The 21,314-nt window shown below is 34.6% G+C and overlaps 1 protein-coding gene across 1 annotated transcript in view; it reads left to right on the top strand.

The window, feature by feature from the left end:
* The window catches only part of LOC108404713 (EGF-like and EMI domain-containing protein 1), a 488,851-nt gene that overhangs the window by 448,359 nt on the left and 19,178 nt on the right, over window positions 1-21,314 (top strand). The window contains 5 exon segments of the mRNA XM_073230479.1: window positions 11,923-12,042; window positions 13,727-13,849; window positions 17,952-18,032; window positions 18,035-18,098; window positions 18,474-18,511. Of these exon segments, the coding sequence (XP_073086580.1) occupies window positions 11,923-12,042; window positions 13,727-13,849; window positions 17,952-18,032; window positions 18,035-18,098; window positions 18,474-18,511 (426 nt within the window).

Genomic DNA, 21,314 nt, shown 5'->3' with positions numbered 1-21,314 from the left:
CCTTTGGTAACCAAGAATCTGAAGCCTGAAATGGCAATGAGTACAAACCTATTGATAATCACCCTAAATGTAAATGCACTGAATGCACCAATCAAAAGACATAGAGTCACTGAATGAATAAAAAAACAAGACCCATCTATATGCTGCTTACAAGAGACTCACTTCAAACCCAAAGACATACACAGACTAAAAGTCAAGGATGGAAAAAGATATTTCATGCAAACAATAGGAAAAAAAAGCAAGTGTTGCAGTACTAGTATCAGACAAAATAGACTTCAAAACAAAGAAAGTAACAATAGATAAAGAAGGACATTACATAATGATAAAGGGCTCAGTCCAACAAGAGGATATAACCATTCTAAATATATATGCACCCAACACAGGAGCACCAGCATATGTGAAACAAATACTAACAGAACTAAAGGAGGAAATAGAATGCAATGCATTCATTTTAGGAGACTTCAACACACCATTCACTCCAAAGGACAGATCCACCAGACAGAAAATAAGTAAGGACACATAGGCAATGAACAACACACTAGAACAGATGGACCTAATAGACATCTATAGAACTCTACACCCAAAAGCAACAGGATACACATTCTTCTCAAGTGCACATGAAACATTCTCCAGAATAGACCACCAATAAATTCAAAAAGATTGAAATTCTACCAACCAACTTTTCAGACAACAAAGGTATAAAACAAGAAATAAATTGTACCAAGAAAGAAAAAGGCTCACAAACACATGGAGGCTTAACAACACGCTTCTAAATAGTCAATGGATCAACAACCAAATTAAAATGGAGATCCAGCAATATATGGAAATAAATGACAACAACAACACAAAGCCCCAACTTCTGTGGGATGCAGCGAAAGTAGTCTTAAGAGGAAAGTATATAGCGATCCAGGCATATTTAAAGAAGGAAGAAAAAACCCAAATGAATAGTCTAATGTCACAATTATCAAAATTGGAAAAAGAAGAACAAATGAGGCCTAAAGTCAGCAAAAGGAGGGACATCATAAAGTTCAGAGAAGAAATAAACAAAATTGAGAAGAATAAAACAATAGGAAAAAATCAATTAAACCAAGACCTGGTTCTTTGAGAAAATAAACAAAATAGATAAGCCTCTAGCCAGACTTATTAAGAGAAAAAGAGAATCAACACACATCAACAGAATCAGAAATGAGAAAGAAAAAATCACAACAGACTCCACAGAAATACAAAGAATTATTAGAGACTACTATGAAAACCTATATGCTAAGAAGCTGTAAAACCAAGAAGAAATGGACAACTTCATAGAAAAATACAACCTTCCAAAACCGACCAAGGAAGAAACAAAAAATCTAAATAAACCAATTACCAGCAAAGAAATTGAAATGGTAATCAAAAAACTACCCAAGAAAAAAACACCCAGGCCAGATGGATTTACCTTGGAATTTTATCAGACATACAGAGAAGATATAATACCCATTCTCCTTAATGTTTTCCAAAAAATAGAAGAGGAGGGAATACTCCCAAACTCATTCTATGAAGCCAACATCACTCTAATACCAAAACCAGGCAAAGACCCCACCAAAAAAGAAAATTACAGACCAATATCCCTGATGAATGTAAATGCAAAAATACTCAATAAAATATTAGCAAACCGAATTCAAAAATATATCAAAAGGATCATACACCACGACCAAGTAGGATTCATCCCAGGGATGCAAGGATGGTACAACATTCAAAAATCCATCAACATCATCCACCACATCAACAAAAAGAAAGACAAAAACCACATGATCATCTCCATAGATGCTGAAAAAGCATTTGACAAAATTCAACATCCATTCATGATAAAAACTCAGCAAAATGGGTATAGAGGGCAAGTACCTCAACATAATAAAGGGCATATACGATAAACCTACAGCCAACATCATACTGAACAGCGAGAAGCTGAAAGCTTTTCCTCTGAGATCAGGAACAAGACAGGGATGCCCACTCTCCCCACTGTTATTTAACATAGTACTGGAGGTCGTAGCCACGGCAATTAGACAAAACAAAGAAATACAAGGAATCCAGATTGGTAAAGAAGAAGTTAAACTTTCACTATTTGCAGATGACATGATATTGTACATAAAAACACCTAAAGATTCCACTCCAAAACTACTAGAACTGATATCAGAATACAGTAAAGTTGCAGGATACAAAATTAACACACAGAAATCTGTGGCTTTCCTATACACTAACAATGAGCTAATAGAAAGAGAAATCAGGAAAACAATTCCATTCACAATTGCATTAAAAAGAATAAAATACCTAGGAATAAACCTAACCAAGGAAGTGAAAGACCTATACCCTGAAAAACTATAAGACACTCTTAAGAGAAATTAAAGAGGACACTAACAAATGGAAACTCATCCCATGCTCATGGCTAGGAAGAATTAATATTGTCAAAATGGCCATCCTGCCCAAGGCAATATACAGATTTGATGCAATCCCTATCAAATTATCAACAACATTCTTCAACGAACTGGAACAAATAGTTCAAAAATTCATATGGAAACACCAAAGACCCCGAATAGCCAAAGCAATTCTGAGAAAGAAGAATAAAGTGGAGATCTCACTCCCCAACTTTATGCTCTGCTACAAAGCCATAGTAATCAAGACAATTTGGTACTGGCACAAGAACAGAGCCACAGACCAGTGGAACAGATTAGGGACTCCAGACATTAACCCAAACATATATGGTCAATTAATATTCGATAAAGGAGCCATGGACATACAATGGGCAAATGACAGTCTCTTCAACAGATGGTGCTGGCAAAACTGGACAGCTACATGTAAGAGAATGAAACTGGATCACTGTCTAACCCCATACACAAAAGTAAATTCAAATGGATCAAAGACCTGAATGTAAGTCATGAAACCATAAAACTCTTAGAAAAAAATATAGGCACAAATCTCTTGGACATAAACATGAGTGACTTTTTCATGAATATATCTCCCCGGGCAAGGAAAACAAAAGCAAAAATGAGCAAGTGGGACTATATCAACCTGAAATGCTTCTGTACAGCAAAGGACACCATCAATAGAACAAAAAGGTACCCTACAGTATGGGAGAATATATTCATAAATGACAGATCCGATAAAGGCTTGACATCCAAAATATATAAAGAGCTCATGCACCTCAACAAACAAAAAGCAAATAATCCAATTAAAAAATGGGCAGAGGAGCTGAACAGACAGTTCTCCAAAGAAGAAATTCAGATGGCCAACAGGCACATGAAAAGATGCTCCACATCGCTAGTTATCAGAGAAATGCAAATTAAAACCACAATGAGATATCACCTCACACCAGTAAGGATGGCCACCATCCAAAAGACAAACAACAACAAATGTTGGTGAGGTTGTGGAGAAAGGGGAACCCTCCTACACTGCTGGTGGGAATGTAAATTAGTTCAACCATTGTGGAAAGCAATATGGAGGTTCCTCAAAATGCTGAAAATAGACTTACCATTTGACCCAGGAATTCCACTTCTAGGAATTTACCCTAAGGATGCAGCACTCCAGTTTGCAAAAGACAGATGCACCCCTATGTTTATCGCAGCACTATTTACAATAGCCAAGAAATGGAAGCAACCTTAGTGTCCATCAGCAGATGAATGGATAAAGATGATGTGGTACATATACACAATGGAATATTATTCAGCCATAAGAAGAAAATAAATCCTACCATTTGCAACAACATGGATGGAGCTAGAGGGTACTATGCTCAGTGAAATAAGCCAAGCGGAGAAAGACAAATACCAAATGATTTCACTCATATGTGGAGTATAAGAACAAAAGAAAAACTGAAGGAACCAAACAGCAGCAGACTCACAGAACCCAAGAATGGACTAACAGTTACCAAAGGGAAAGGGACTGGGGAGGATGGGTGGATAGGGAGGGATAAGGGTGGGGAAGAAGAAAGGGGGTATTATGATTAGCTTGTATAATGTTGGGGATGGGGGAAAGTGAAGGGCTGTGCAACACAGAGAAGACACGTAGTGATTCTACATCTTACTATGCTGATGGATGTGACTGTAATGGGGTTTGTGGGGGGGACTTGGGGTAGGGGAGAGCCTAGTAAACGTAATGTTCTTCATGTAAGTGTAGATTAATGATAACAAAAAAAACTGAAAAAAAAATCTACTGAGACATAAAGAATGGAGTACTTACAGCAATTCCTTTGTCTTCAGTATAAACCACAGTAGTTCTAATTTTGTTTTTGTTTGCCATTTTTAAGCTCAACCTTTTTAAAAATGTAGTCTGCACTCAAAAACATGCAGCAATTTTAATATGATATGCTTAAATGTATATATTGTATACTGTTGCCACTACAAATTAATAATTTTCTATCACCCCAAATAATATCAATCACCCCAAAAGCTTCCCTTATGCCTTTTCTGAGATGATCACTCTACACCCAATCCTAGCAACCAATGATATGCTTTCTGTCAGTATCGATTTGTGTTTTCTAGAGTGCCATGTAAATAGAATAATTCAATTATTGGTTATGTCTGTATTCTTCCACTCAGCATAATGTTTTGAAATTCCTCTGTGTTTTTGCACATTTTAGCACATGCTTTTTTATTACTGAATGTGATTTATTAAGAAATAAACACTCAAGAGTAGAATTGTTGAGCCATATGGTAAGTGCATATTTAATCTAATATAATACTGCCAAATTGTCTTCCAGAGTTGCACAACTTAATATTTTCACCCGGTATATGAGGGGTCTAGTTGCTCTACCCTCTTGTCAAAACTTGGAATTTTCAGTCAAGAGGTTATATGGAATTTCTGCAATTACCTTACTTAGGATTATTATTCTATAGTGTTTGTAATGTTTGTAATGTTTGTCTCGTTTGAGTACAGAGTAATGCTGGCTTAATAAAGTGAGTTGAAAAGTATCCCTCCCATCTACATTCTTCAAAAGTTTGTGTAGAAATGGTATAATTTCTTATCTAAATGTTTAAGACAATTTACCAGAGAAGAAATCTTGGCCTCAAATTTTCTTTGAGGGATAAGTTTTATTAATTTAATTTAAAAAATTGAGATAAGGCCATTTAAACTTCCCATTACTTCTTGAGTTTGTCTGTCTTGATATAATGTGGTATATTGTGCCTATCAATATGTTTGCCTATTTTACTTAAACTATCAAATATTTTTCAAATATTATTCATAATATCATCTTATTAATTTGTGTCCTATCTTTATTCTTGCTCAGTTTAGCTAGAGGTTTGTCAGTTTCATTGACCTTTTACAAACCAGTTTTTCATTTTTATTGTCTCTAATCTTTTTTCTTTTATTTCACTGGTTTCACTCTTATCTTTATTATTTTTCCCTCTATTTATTTTGGATTACTTACTCTTCTTTTTCCAGTTTCTTAACTTTAGACTTTCTTTTCTGCTATAAGCACCTCAAGCTATACATTCTTTAAGCACAGCTTTAGTTTTCTCCTATACACATTGGTAATGTTTTCATTCAGTTAAAAATATTTTCTAATTCCTTTGGGATTGATTCTTTGACTCATAGACAACAGAATTATATTGGTAAATTTCTAGATATTTGAATAAGTCCAGATGCCATTTTGTATTTTAAGTTAATTCTATTTGATCAGAAAATATATTCTGTATATCTGTAATCAATTTACATTTATCAAGGCTTGGCTTCTGGCTCAGAATATGGCCTATCTTGTTAAATGTTCTTGTGCACTTGAAAAAGTATATTTTGCAATTATTGACTGAAGGTACAAATGTCAATTAATTTAAGGCATTTGATAGTTGTTTAAGTCATGTCTATATGCCTTTTACTATTCTGTTGCCTGTCTTATCAATTATTGCTTGAGGGATATTGATATCTCCAACTATATATATAGGTTTGTCTACTCCTTTCATTTATGTCAATTTATGCTTCATATATTTTGAAGCTCTGTTTTTAGGTGCATACACATTTAGAGTGGTTTTGTATTTTCTTGAAAAGTTGACCCTTTAAAAAGGATGAAATACTCCATGTTATACTAATCTACTTTGTCTGAAATCTACTTTGTGTGAAATCGACATAGCTCTGAGGTTTTTTTGGTTAGTGCTATCATAGTATAGCCTTTCCATCCTTTATACAATATATATATTTTATTATTTGTAGGTTATGTGAGTTGATTGGAGATAGCATATATTTCAAGTCTGAAATATTTCAAGTCTGAAAATCCCTACCTTGTAATGTGAATATTTACATAATTTACATTTAATGCATTTTTCTATATGGGTTTAAATCTATGAGAATAGTACTTACTTTCTTTTTGACTTATTTGATCTTTATTCATTTTTCCTCTTTCCTGACTTCTCTTTAGTTAATTAAGGATTTTTATAGCTCATTTTATCTCTGATATTTCTAAGTAAACCTCCTTAAAACTAGTTGTTACTCTGGGATTTACAAGTTGCATCATTAATTTATCAGAATCTGCCTTCAAACTTATATTACTGCTTTATGTATAATGTTAGAACCTTACAACAATATACTTCCATGTCTTTATGTTCCAATGCTTTATAAATACCATAATACATTATTACTATGTTTGCTTTAACCCACACAGATACATATTAAATATATATTTTTTTAAATGACAAAAACTATCTTCTATTTTCATCCACATAATGCGCAATTCCTTGCTCTCTTTATTCCACTGTATAGATTCAGATTTTCATCTGCTGTCATTTCCTTCTAACTAAATGACTCCCTTCAACATTTCTTGTAGTCTAGATCTGTGGTGATAAATACTATCAGCTTACTATTTTTTTCTCAAAATGTCTCTATGTCTTCTTTATTTTTGTCATATCCAGTTTGGGTATGTACTTGTATTTTTTAGGTTTGTTTTTATTTTCCCCCAACATTTTAAAGATGTTTGCATGGTTTCTGACAACATATATGCAGTCATTTTTATTTTTTCTTCTATTTATAATGTGCCTTTCTTTGTCCTTTGGGTTCTGTTAAGATTTTATCATTGGTTTTCATCTATTTGGTCATAATGTGTTATGGTTCAGTTTGCTTTATGTTTATGTTGCTCGGGTTCATTAAGAATCTTGGATATGTGGGTTTAGTTTCTTTTTTTCTGTTTGTTCTTTCTGTTTTTCATTTTTCTGATTCTTTTACTTGTCTTCCTGTGGTTACTTTAGCATTTTTTAGAATTCCATTTTGTTTTATTCATAACAGTTCTGAGTTTACATAGTTTTTTACATAGCTTTTTATTGGTTGCTCCAGGTATTACATTGTATATAATTAATGTATCCACTGGTGGCATCATTTTATCAGTTAAACGAAATGTAGAACTCAACTTCTCCCTTTACTCTTATGCATTTATATATAATTCTTCAAATATTTCCTCTAGGTACATTCAGAACCACATCAGACATGTTACAGTTTTTTGCTTCAGCCATTAAGTACTACTTAGGAGCCTAAGAAAGGGAAGGAAAGTTTATTTGATTTATATATATTTTTCTTATTCTTGCTCTCTTTCTTCATGATGTTCTCGTTCTTTCTTCTTGATGTTTCACAAATCCTTTGTTTAAAAAAATTGTTTCCTTCCTGTTTAGAGAACTGCCTTTAGACATTACCTTAGGATAGTTTGCTAGAGAGAAATTCTCTTAGTTTTCCTTTATTTGGAAATGTCTTGGTTTCTCCTTGAATTCTACAGGACAATTTTGCTGAATATAAAATTCTAGGTTGTATTATTTCTTCAGCTGAAAAATGTCATTTCCTCTTGGTCTCCATAATCTCTGATAAGAAATCCGTTATTTTACATTTTCCCATACAGATAAAGTGTCATTTCTCTCTCATCATATTGAGGATTTTTCCTTCATCTTTAATTTTCAGAAGTTTGACAATTATGTATCTTGGTGTGGATTTCTTTGGGTTTAATTTGCTTGAGGTTTACTCAGCTTCTTGAATGTATAGGTTTATGTATTTTGCCAAATTTAGGAAATTTTTAGCTTTATTTCTTTAAACACATTTTCATCCCCACCCTCCTTTTTCTATCTTCCAAAACGTCACTGACACAATATTATGTATTTGTTATAGTGCCATAGGTCTCTGAGGCCCCATTCTTTTCTAGTTTTTTCCTGTCTATTTTATTTCCATTCTTCTGTTGGGTAATTTCTATTTTTGTCTTGCAAAGGGAAGGGCTTGTAGATTCCCTAATTCTTCTTTTCAGTGTATTATTTTTTTTGACTGGATTCATGAAGATTTAATAAATATATATGAAATAAAATTTAGTCAAAGACTCAGAAGGATCATTGCACAAATTTCTGGAGACTTTTTCTCTGGGTGACACTTTCCTCTGTCTGATCCCCCTTCTAGGACTCCACAAATTCTAGATGTCTTGATAATTCTAAACAGATTTATTTTCAGCTTAGTAAGATCATTGAACTCTCTTTTGATTTTTTTCTTCTTTTACTGTAGTCCAGAAATTATCTCCAGCAAAATCCAGTACAGTAATTTAGCTTACTTTGTGTCTTTTCACTTGGAATTTCCACTCCTATGCTTCCTGATTTCCCTTATCTAACAAACAGTTGTTTCATGAATTTTAATATAATTATCTAGTTGTTTATGCTAAGAGGTAAGCCCAATCCTGGCTACTCTTTCAGGGTCATGAGAGAAATTTGCACAGGTCCCATTTAAGTGTCAGTATATATAGGGTACTGCCCTTTAAATCTATACAAAGGAAGCTTTAGAATCTTGAGTGAAATATTACTTGTGAACACATGCTACTTTGTCTTCCCATACCTGAGAATAAAAGTTTTAAGTTTAACCAGGTACTATATTACACTTCTATTTTATAGTTCTTTCATGCCTAATTCATATGGGTTAAGTTCACAGTTACAATCAGTCTCACAAACAAAAGAGTCTTTGACAGTAAGAGGGCTTCCATAGGGAGATTATATCTAGCCTTTTCTGGCACGGTAACCATTCATATTTGGAGAACTTGGGCATCAAAAACAGAAGGACCAGAAGAAATTAAAGTTTAAAAAGAAGGTTCCCATAGGTAATAGTCATGAGAAGAGCATATCATTGGTAATTATAACTTATTTTATAATCTTGCATCTAGTGGAATTGACCCTTCACTTTTCAGAGTTCATAGAGGTTACCTATCCCACTGTCTTGAGAGCTGGTGGTAGGAGATATAGATTTTTAAAAAAAGATACGTTTCTGGTGTAAACATGGCTGTGAAGGTCAACATCTTTACCTTAACTTGTGACAAAGCATGCAGATACAACAGAGAAAACAAACAAAACCAAGAGTCCAGCAAATTTTTTGTGTGTGTGAAATTGGAGGTCAGATTGCATCTGCATATCTGAATGTAAGAATTTCTTAGAAAGCTCATACTGGGTAGAAGTAGCACAAGGAGAAAAGGGACAGGGAGAGGTAGAAAAAAAGGAAGGAAATGATAATGGTTAGCATAGAAATTAGTAAGATAGAGAATAGGAAAATGAGAGAAAATTAATAAAAACAAAAGTTGGTTATTTAAAAACATCAATAAAATTGACAAATCTTTGGCTAGACTGACAATGGAAAAATAGATGACTCAAATTACTGAAATCAGGAATGAAAGAAGGGTCATCACTACTGACCCTAAGGAAATGAAAGAGAAGAAGGCAGTACTAGGAATAACAGGATCATAACAGATTAGTTAGCTTAAATGAAATAAACAAATTCCTAGAATGACCAGAACTACTGAAACTGATTTCTGAAGAAATAGAAAATCTGGTTAGACATATAATAGGCAAAGAGTAGAATTAATAATTTTAAAACTTCCCATAAAGTAAAGTTCAGGCCCAGATGATTTCAATGGTGAATTATATAAAACATTTAAAGATTAATACAAATTCTTGACAAATACAGAAGAGGAGAGAAACACTGCCCGACTCATTTCACAGTATTACACTGGTACCAAAACCAGACAAGGATATCACAAGAAGGAAAATTATAGACCAACATCTCTTATGAATATAGATATAAAAATCCACAAAAGAATAACAAGAAACCACTTCCAACAACATATAAAAGAGATTATACACTATGATCAAGTGGGATTTATCTCAGGAAAACAAGGTTGGTTTGACATCTGAAAATCAATAAACTTGATATACCATGTCAATGGAATAAAGGACAAAAGCTATATGATCATCTCAATAGATACAGAAAAAAACACCTGACAAAATCCAACACCCTTTCATAATAAAAGAACTCAACAGACTAGAAATAGAACTTTCTCAACCTGACAAAGGGAACCTATGAAAATGAAAAACCCACAGCTAACATCATACTTAATTGTAAAATATGAAAACTTTCCCTTTAAGATTAGGAACAAGAAATAAGATGTCTGTTCATGTCACTTCTATTCAGCATTGTACTGGAGGTTTTAGCCAGAACAATAAGGTAAGAAAATGAAATAAAAAGCATCAATATTGGAAAGGAAGAAGTAAAATATCTCTATTTGCAGGTGACATGACTTGTATATAGAAAATCCTAAGGAATTCACTTAAAAGTTATTAGAACTAATAAAAATGTTCAACAAAGTTATAGAATATAAACCCAATGCATAAACATCCATTGGTTTTTATACACTAGTAATGAAAAATATGGACGTAAAAATGAAAACAATTCTATTTACAATAGCATCAGAAAGGAAAAGATATATAAGAATAAATTTAGTATCTTATAATTTAAATAAATTAGTATCTTATAATAAATTTGTTAAGATATATAAGAATAAGTGAAGTACAAAAATTATATACTGAAAATTATAAAACACTGTTGAAATAAATGAGACCTAAAATAAATAGAAAAGCATCTCATGCTCATGGATCAGATGACTTAATATTGGCAGTACTCCCCAACACTAACCTACAGATTCAACTCAATCTCACCCTACCATAAAAGCAAGGAGCAGAACAGTATATATTGTATCTGTGGAAAGTGTGTGTGTGTGTGTGTGTGTGTAAATCTTATTTTCATAAAGAAAGGACTCATAAGAAATGCAGGAAAGCAGTTATGTATAGTAGTGGTTGGGTTGGAACTGGGTAAACATGGGGACAGAGTAGATTTATATATTATTTTGGTTTTTATATTCTATACATTATAGAAAAAAAAAGTCTGGACAGGAACAGGAGTAAAAATTCTGCAGTCCTACCCAGAAGCCTATAATGTAGACATGGCTGGATTCACAGAGTCAAGTGAGAATCAGTTAGGTCATAAGTGCAACGTATGATTTCTGTCTGGGGATACTCCCTATAGGATGAGTAACTTCACATTCCTTTGGATCTCCAGAGAATATGACTAAAATGGATTAGGACAGGAGCAAGCGATGGGGAGAAGGAGGCCAGCTGACTTAATTCCGGTGGGATCCATCTCCACAGCAGCTGTACCCAAGACTTCCCCATGTCATTCCAGTCAGCCTTCTTCTCACACTGTGGTTGCTTATCCAAAGGCACGGGAGGCCTAGAGGAGGTAAAAGGTTTATCTAAGGATGATTCTGCTGCTCAAAGGAGTAGAGAAGGTATGGAGAGCTGAAAAATACAGATGTATAGAAGAGTTCCTCCCGACTCCATTTAACTGCAGATATACCAGAGGGCAGCAGATACACTTTTGAGGAGAGTGAAATTAAGCTACTTCTTCTTTGGCCCTGATCCACGTTCAGATTTGTTCAGATCACAAAAGGGGAAACATTTTTTTGGATTAGACATAGATGTGAAAGTGGAGAAGGGCTTTCCTGAGGCCTTACGGTCCTTATGTGAGAAACCCAATGGCGCCAGCTCCCCCTGAACCTTTTTCCGTCCTTGCACTCTGTACCTCTTTCTGAAATTAATGCATTGAAAACTATCCCTGCTTAATTGCTTTCAGAGATGGACCCCTGCACAGGTGGAAATGGATGTGCCCACATCTGTCAGAGTGAAAATGGTGTGGCCAGGTATGCCTGTCACCCAGGGTACCAGCTGTCTGAAGACAAAAAAACCTGTGGAGGTAGGAAGTTGAAGCTGATGGCTTAATTGTGTAATTGTTTGAAATTTTGTGGTAATTCGGTTTTGAATAATAAGAACAGCTAGCAGAAAGGTGTTTTCATTTATGCTTAAAAAGGAACATTTATATTCTCGTTTGATCATTCTGAAGGGTATTTTTTATGATAGTATAGAAACTCAGTGAAATTTTTAGTTACAAAAACAAGTCCTGGGATAGTTTCAGAATTAATGCTTTTTGTTTTCTGTTTCTCATTTTGAAGTGAATTCCAGAATTAATATTTCAAAACCTTCCATAACCACACAGGGAGTTTTTTATTATAGGCTACAGAAGGTGGGGATAACCTTTGAAAAGCAAGTATGTGCAAATGAGTGTTCTCAGAAGTTGGGAGTAATTAAAACCAAAAAGAAAGAAACTCTATAAATACAAGGTTACATATTTCTGTTTCCTAGAAATTGCAAAACAAATATACTTCAATCCAAAGATGAAAGTGATAAATTACTCTACGACCAAATCTGATAAATGCAGTCATTCCTGTGGGACAGTCTCTGTTTTAATAACTTCTGAGAAATCACAGAATCCTTCATTTTTATCATGACATTCTCGTGAAATGAGAAATGGTTTATTTGGATTAATTATAAAAATACCAAAATGTTTCCTGATATGTAGGACTTATAAACACTTTGAGAATTTCAAAAAGAGTTAGCATAAAAATTAGTGGGGTTATTTTTCTCTTAAAGCCAAAACTAAGATATGATTTTCTATGGAGTATGTTAATATACTTTGTTGACAGAGAAAATTTCTGCTTTGGTCCTCTGCATACACAGTACCTGCCTAACTCAGCACCTGGCACAGAATAACAACTTATTAAATATTTGGGAAAAATTGGCAAATATATACATATATAGATATGTCTGTATATCTATATCTATATCCAGTTTCTTTCCAACATTTATTTTAAAGCTCATGCATTATTCTTAGAAAGTCTATGTCCAAAATTACCACTTATGCAGAGTTTTACAAACCCCTTGGAAGAATGAATATTTCTCTTAAGTGCCCTGGTTGAGATGACAGGCAGGACAGTACAAGGAGAAAGTACTAGTCAGGAAAATGGTGAGATCTATTCATTGAAAGGGAAGGAGCAGGGACTACTTGGGCCGACAAAATGAAGTTACACTGAATAGACTTGGTCAACAGTGTCAGGAGAGAGAGTGAGGACACCAATTTAAGTGGCACTGCCTTGTGACAACTATATGTACAGCATACACTTTGGATTACTGCATGTGAAGTCCCCAAATCTGCCTTGTCTCTGGCCCTACACACTGTCTGCCTTAAATTAGGGAGTTACCAGTTTTGGTTGAGAATGTCACATATATTCCTAAAGACAAATTACATTGACTTCTACCTGCATTATCAGGAGGCAGAGAAGATCTATTTTTTGTTTGTTTTTCTATTTCTCCCAATTACTAGATACTAGTAACTTCGAATAAATAGAAGTGCTTGAGAGCATTAGACCAATACTAGAGTTAATGTCATTTGTGGCTGGTTTATTTGCCAATGGTGCCTATGTTTTGCTGTTACTTGATGTCCTAGGGTCAGGGAAGGGGCTATTGTAGTTCATTTTTATAGTTTACAGGTAAATCTTAATTCAAGCACCTGAGATGGAACTGCTGTACCTCTCTCTCCACAAATGTTAACGAGTGTGCCGAAGGGTTCTCTCGCCATGGCCGTCGCTGTGTGAACACGGTGGGATCTCTCACTCGTGCCTGCTGCCCTGGCTTGGAGCTGGGGGCTGATGGGAAACAGTGTTACAGCAGGTGGCAACCATCAGAGCTCTGGAAATGTGTGGCGTTTGACAGGTATTACACAAGAGTCACCAACAAAAGAATGACACTGAGTATCTTGCCAAAGCAGAAGTTTCTGAGAATGTTTTCCTTTGGGGTGGGGGATAAGCTTAAAACTATCATACAAATTCCCTCAGATTCCATGTTCTCTACCTCAGTATTTCCCATTCTCACTCATCCTCTGCTTCTTCCCTTTGTTTTCAAAAGACAGAATAATTTTATTCCTTATTTCTTTGGCTTATTTCTCTGCCTCTGCATCTTACGTGATCATGGTACATCAAGAGTTCATATTTCTTCTGATCTCATACCCTGCCTTTCTCTCAGTGACTTCTGTATTTCATATCTATACCTCGGCAGATGAATTTTGCTGTGTTCAAAGCTCAACTATGTTAACTGTTTTCTTTAAACTCAGGACCATAAATCTCAAGTGATTAAACATCATGGCTAGACAAATTTACTCTATCAGACTATGTCTACTTTCATCCTCATCAAAATGAATGTTTAACACCTTCTCTTTCTCTCCCATTTTTAAATCAGACCCCCTCTCTCCCTTATCCTTTTCTTGTCTCTTACATTTTCAGTAAAATAGGTGCAAACTACCATCATCTGTTAATTGATCCAAAATAACTCACAGAATCTCATGGAAAAATCTTCACCCTTATTACTATTAATATGGAAAAAATGATTATATTACTATCAAAGACTAAGTTCTCCATCATACTTTGGATTCCATTCTCTCAAGATCTTTGCTATTGCATTTATCTAATGGATCATTCTCATCAACATATCAACATGGTCCAGTATCTCTTATCTTGAAAGTACCCTCCCATAAACCATAACCCACTTGAGTTTCAATCTGATCCCCTTGACAGCAAAGTGTTTGTAACTTAGTCCGTATCTACTCCTCATCTTGAATTCTTTCCAGACTAATCAGATTTCCATCTCTCCATGGTAACCCTTGACCTCCATGTTGCTAGAATGCATGCTAACTTCTCTAGTTTTATTATAATTGAACTCGCAGCAGCTTTCAACACAGTTGACTAGCCCCCATTCTTCTTGAAATGTTATCTTCTCTTCCATATTTTTGTACTTTCCTGGTTTTTCTCTGTCTGTGGTCCCTCTCTCAATGTCAAATTTGTATTTTCATTTCTTCCTCTAACTCCATGTGAATGTATCAAACTATGTACTCAACATCTCCACTTGCTTGATTGATGGGTATTACAAAATAGACGGGCCCATTACAAAATTTGGCAAACTAAAATAGTTGATTTATAATCTCAGTTCCAAAGATCCTCATCCATTGAGTGTTGAAGCCAAAAATACAATGATACAAAATTAGTAAGTGACAGAACTGGGAACTAAATTAGGGTCATTGGGCCCCAAATACACTATCCTTTCATCTTCATCATCTTATACACATTATATGTCTATCAGTTTTAATCAAGGAAAAATAATAAAGATAGTGATAAATAGAATAAATAATTTTTTATTCTTACCTAAGCTCTCACATGAAGAGACATTCTGAGGGTCAGTAAGTTATTAATTTTCCTCCACTACATAAAATTCTGTTTCTTTAATACCTAGATTTCCAGTGTAGCCCTCAGATCTCTTGATAAATTTCTACTGCTTAAAGACAGTACAGCTTTGCCAAGTGATATTTGTCTCTTAAAGAATAAACTAAGTAAGATGGGGGAGGAGAATTAACTACTAATTAGGGTACAACTTCTTCTGAAGAGAGCCTTTCTCTCAATGCCCTGAGGAGTCCTTTTAGGCAAAGAGAACAAAGAATGGGTTTTTCTTTCTTAATAATAATTTGTTTTTTTAATGTGGCCAGTGGTTTAGGAGATGAGTACATTTTACGAATGTCTGAAATAAAATCTCTTGCAGTCCACTCGTGTATTCTCAGTTATCATGAAAGAGGAGGCCATTATTCCATTATTGCTAATGAGTTATGAGGTACAAGCTTTTTGTAGAATTTTCTTGAGAAAGCACTTTGCCCTAGAGTTGAATACATTTGGTAGCAGTGTGTTTTTCCATTTATTTCCCTTATGTGACTATTTGGCTAAGTTCTTTGTGAAGCTCTCACCAGATCTCAATATTTACTAACCAACGCATAAAACTTTCTTGGTGAAAACTGGTATTTTGAGTTGTTTCAAAACCTGCAGGTGGAGTAAATGTTTTCAGAACATGGTAATGTTTAACAGTGAATTATGTCCTTCACATCACAACAGTATTTTAGGAAGATATTGCTTTAACTTTTTCATAGGAAAACAATATTTTGAATTTATGTAGTTTCATCTCAGAGACTCTCAAAACAGTGTATAGCATGAACATCAAATCTTCACAGTGTGCTGTGAATGAATTACCACTATCTTGTGGTTAGAAATTGGAAAACTTCAGATTCTGCATGTTTAAATAAGGCTTCTCCCAAATTACCAAGCAATAAATAGGTGAACTCAAGTTTCATACATATTTAATGTATTGAGTAAATATGATTATTTGCTAGCTATGAGAAACTGTAAGAATCATTTTTAAAAGTCTTTTTAAAGTATAATATTTTCTTAAGTCAGATGGTTAAGCATTATTTAACACCTGTATCAAGGATACAAAACTGCAACTTCTAGTGGGCTTAGATCTGAGTATGCACTTGTTTTAGTCCCACACATTTTTTAACTAGGTTGCAATAATCATCATTTGCTTTTAAATTAAGTTACCACTAGCAGTCTTACAGCTGCACTTATCGCACGAAAATAATAATAGGAACCAAAATTTGAAATGTCTCCCTAAAGAGTGCATGTTAGCATATGAAAAATATCAGGTGCCTTCATTATTTTAATCTTTCCTTTAGCTTTCTAATTTTGCTTAGTCCTAAATTAGCTGTTTCTAAGCCCAAAAGGGTTCTTATTTTCAATAATAATTTGATTAGCATAATCCTTCTTTTGTTTATTTAACCATTCACGACCTGTCTCTGAACATCTGTTACGATCTGGGTAATGCAGGGCAGTGAAGGCCCAGAGGGATAAGCACAATGACGGGATGTGCACTGAGAGCTCTGGGAACACTTCGGGCTGCTGCCTGCTGGAGACAGGAGGCTGGGCGTCACAGAGGACGAGGTCTGCACTGTGACTGGACAGTATCTATAGCAGACGCCTCAGCAGTTTGAATGCAGATATAGGCTTTCAAGGACTGGCACAATCCTAAGTACCCTTGTCCTGCTCTTTCTCATCTTTCTACTTCCAAAGGATTCAGGAGTTAAGAACAAAAAGAAATGAGCCAGGGTAGATACACTCCTTAAGAAGCGTGACCAGCAACACAAATGAAAAACAACAGAGGCCAGTAGTGAAAATAGCAGAGTACCTAAATTCCATCTTTTTAGCACTGATTCAAAGCATTCTTTTATTTCTCATTTCCTCAGGTAGAAAATGACCAATCTAATGACTGTGTGCTCCATATACTGAGACTGATGTCTCCCAAAATGCCCCAACATGGTAGCAAGTGCCATGATCAGCAAATTGATTTTCAAAGTAATAGTATTTATATAAGTGATTTTCATATAAATCAAAGCTGATTAGCATACCAACATGATACTAGTTACAGAGAATCAGATAATTCAGTGGTTTTGTGTTCATACTTCTGTTTTACTTTGAATAGTATCCAACATAGCCTCTAAAACTGACAGATAGCATACCACTAGCTTGAGAACAGATATGTCAACTGGCAAACCATCTACTTGCTTTCTGATCATTGATTCAATGCACATATATTTTATATCCTGAAAATACTGGGAATTCTCAGAGGTGTTTTTTAAGTGTTAAATAACCACTGGTGGACTTATTACCTTTCTGTATCACTTAGTCAGTTTAACATTATTTATAGGTTTATTAGGATTTTGATATGGCATAGATATTTACAATGCTTAATAACCCCCAGACTTTTACTTTTACATGTGTAAGGAGTTGATAAATTTCCAATAAAGTTTGTCATCCTCACAAGAGAGCTAATCCATTGTTGACGAACATTCAGTCTTTTCTGTTGCCGTGCTAATAACCCTTTTTTGCTTGTTTTAGAAAGGGGTTGAATTGGAAATTGTCAATAGCTGTGAAAATAACAATGGTGGTTGTTCCTGTAACTGCGAACATCCCTTGGCTGGCCCTGTTGCTCCTGTAACCATGGACACTAGCTTGACTTAGATGAGAAAACGTGCATAGGGAATGTGTGGTAAATGCTGTCTTCCTTCAGAAGTTGCCCTGGATTCATTTAGTCCTTTTGTCTCCAATAGTTATTACTGTAATGTGAGCCACATCTCTCAAACTACAAGGAAAAATGAATTAAACCATGCTTCTGGTTACTGGAAAAGTGTAAAAGAAAAATTACTTGGCAGAAGACACCATTATGTTTAGATATTTACTTGAAGTAAAAGGAGTTCTTAAACACTTTAACAAAATATATGGGTTTAATAGTTTTATTTCAGGGAAATAGTCCAAGGTCTTGCTAATCTTTCAATGTAATTTGTAATCTACACAACAAATGCTGCCAAGTACCCTACTTCTCTCTACCTCAAGAGAAAACTAAATCATATGTGTTGCTTTTTAGCTTGGTGATTTTGGTGGTGGCCAGCTTTGGTCTGGCAGGTAACTGCATTCCAAACGAAACTTCAGAAGATATCGTTCTTTGGAAATCCCAGCTCATGCCCATTTTTAATGGATGAATTTTCCAACATATTATTAGATGTTATATCGTTTGGGACAATGAGAAAAATAAATTCCACCCAGCCTTGCTTCATAAGACATGTTGAATTTAGATCCTGTGAGAAAAGTATCTACTCAAAGTAGGGATAGTGAGCATGCAGTGGTATTACTCTGGGCTCTGGTTCTGAGGCACCAACAAGCCCTTAAAGAAATTTGCCATCATTCAGAAATTAAGATACCAGATTTGCTCTTTTTTTGTGACACTTTTTATCACCTTTCCTAAAAATTATGATATAATTACTAAAAAAAGTCTTTGACCATTTCATGCTACTCAATATAATTAGAGACAAATTGGAGTATAAATTAAAGAAGAGGTGAATTCCAAAGGTCTAAGTATTTGGGATTTTTATTTTGACACTATGACATGACAGAGTGAACTTCAAGGGATTTTGAGTGTTCTGGTTTCATAAATTATTTAACCAAAACTATGTCATTACTTGTATTCCTTGATCCAATACTGCCCTCTGCATTTTTCTGAGAGTCTAGAGCGATTAACTTAACAAAAATGATTGCTTCCTTTGCCTCTTTTTTATATAATGAAAATTATGGTTATATTTGTCTACCTTGCTAACATTTATATCTCAGGAAAAAATAAAGGCCTTCCTTCCCTTCCTTCCTTCCTATCTTCCTTTTTTAACTGTTGGATAAGGGACACTAGAATTTTTCTAAACCTTATGTTGGCAACTGCTGCAATTTGGTATCTTTCCTTTTTCTTTGAAAAGTACAATTCAGTAAACTTCTTATTTATAGCTAGAAAAAATAGCATCTGCCAGGGTCAAAATGTAGAAAATTGCATATTTATGAGATTTCAGCAAGTCAACATGACAACATTATATTGTTTATGGCTCAAGTTTATTTCTTTCTCCAACAATAAATAACACTCATTCCTAAAGACCACATATTCACTAGAGTAAAAGCAATGATTTGTTTCGAGTATACATATAGATACTTTGCTTATTTGCCTGAGAACAGATTAAGGCTTTAAATGCTTTATAGAAACATTCACACATGAAGGAAATTAAAGAAATTTCTTTTTAGCTTATTTAGGATTAACTTTTTTTTTTATGAGAATGTATAAATGAATGTGAAAATGAGTCATCCAGTCTGCAAACGGTCAATCAGTCTTGCCCAAATACGAAATTTTATTAGGGCTAAAACCTTGAGATACATTAACATTTGAAAGACAGCTTTCCAAAATGTAAGAGTCTGTCCAGCAATTAAGTTTACTAAATTTAACAATTGACAGTTATTAGAAAATAATTTTTCTAATTTCTAACCTTTGGAGCTTTATTCAGAGACTATGTATGGAAAACAGAGAAGATTATGTTTTTTCAAAGTTTACTTTCATGCTTTTCTGAAGTCAGAGCTGAAATTTTTGTTTTGCCTGACTATGATATTCTATTTTTTACTAGGGCTAAATTTTTATGTACAGGTGAATTTCTCCACAATGTTAAAATTATTGGCCTATATAGGAAAATATGATTCTCAGAGAGGAAGCACATTCAAAGGGAAAATAAAAAAGCAAAGATCACATCAAATAAGATCTGAAAATGAATTTTAAAAAACTCTTAGAAAACAGATGTTATAAGAGTTGAAGGGACAGGCCATTTTAGAAAGGCCTGTGAGAGAGCAAGGGTGGTGTTTCAGATGAGTTCCAGGCTGAGGATGGTATACATGGGACAAGCTCAAAATAGACCCAGAGAGATGACAATAGAAGAATCCAAAATGGGTCATAAATAATAGACTAAGGAACTAATTTTCCAGTTGTGTGATGCATATGTGTTCCTTGCTAATTGAGAACAGGGAATCCTGAGACCTTTGTTTTGGGAAGGTCTGATGGTATCCGAGAACACTTTAAAAATCTTGAAATTAAGAAGAAAACAAATTTAACCCCCAAAAGTACAAAGAATAATGTGTTAGATGAAATCAAACTTATTTGAAAGTTTCTTTGTCTCCTATATTTATTCTAGGTAATTCAGTGGGCAGAGGCAGGTTTAATAAAGGAAAAAATGTCATTGAGAATTTTGTGAGTAGCAGAGCTTGTGACATTTTTCAAGAGAAAAAGTGTTTGGTATCCAAATGACCCTCACTTAGATATTTTATGGTGACCCCTCACACTGGTTGATTGATGGCATTTTCTTTCATTCCCTTCTCTTATCTGCATTTCCTTACATTGGTACCCTTTCCAAGGTTAATTGAGATGCTGACCTTTTCTATCTGTGGCTGTTCATGTAGTTGTGGAGCAATGGAATTTTGAAAGCTCAGTGCTGACAGGCCACCCAACTTAACAGCTCAACAAACAGAGGGAGTTGAATTGAACCATAGTCCTATTGCTAGAACCACTGAGCACAACTTCAGTGTCTAGCCTAAGGAAATAGTGGGTGAAGAGTCTATTGCTCTCCTCAGCCAATTATGTTAGAAGTGACCACCTCAAAACTCAAATGGATTATTCTTTGACTGAAGGGTTTCAATTTGACATCTTCTGGTGCATTTTTATTTTCCCTGAGGCAAGTATGTCTTAGAAAGAAACATTCAGGACTACAGAATTCTAGAATAATAGTGTTTACAGAGACTTAAAGATAATTTAGAAAGCTGTGTATCTGATAGGACATGCCAGGGTGTCACCAAGTGTAATAAAAAACCCCAGACCTCACTCATCTCAGTCAAAACATCATTGAAAAGTTGA

This window comes from Manis javanica, chromosome 3 (genome assembly GCF_040802235.1).
Source record: "Manis javanica isolate MJ-LG chromosome 3, MJ_LKY, whole genome shotgun sequence".
NCBI classification, from domain to species: domain Eukaryota; kingdom Metazoa; phylum Chordata; class Mammalia; order Pholidota; family Manidae; genus Manis; species Manis javanica.
Note: the sequence above shows the minus strand (reverse complement) of the source record. Positions and strands in the feature narration are given on the sequence as shown.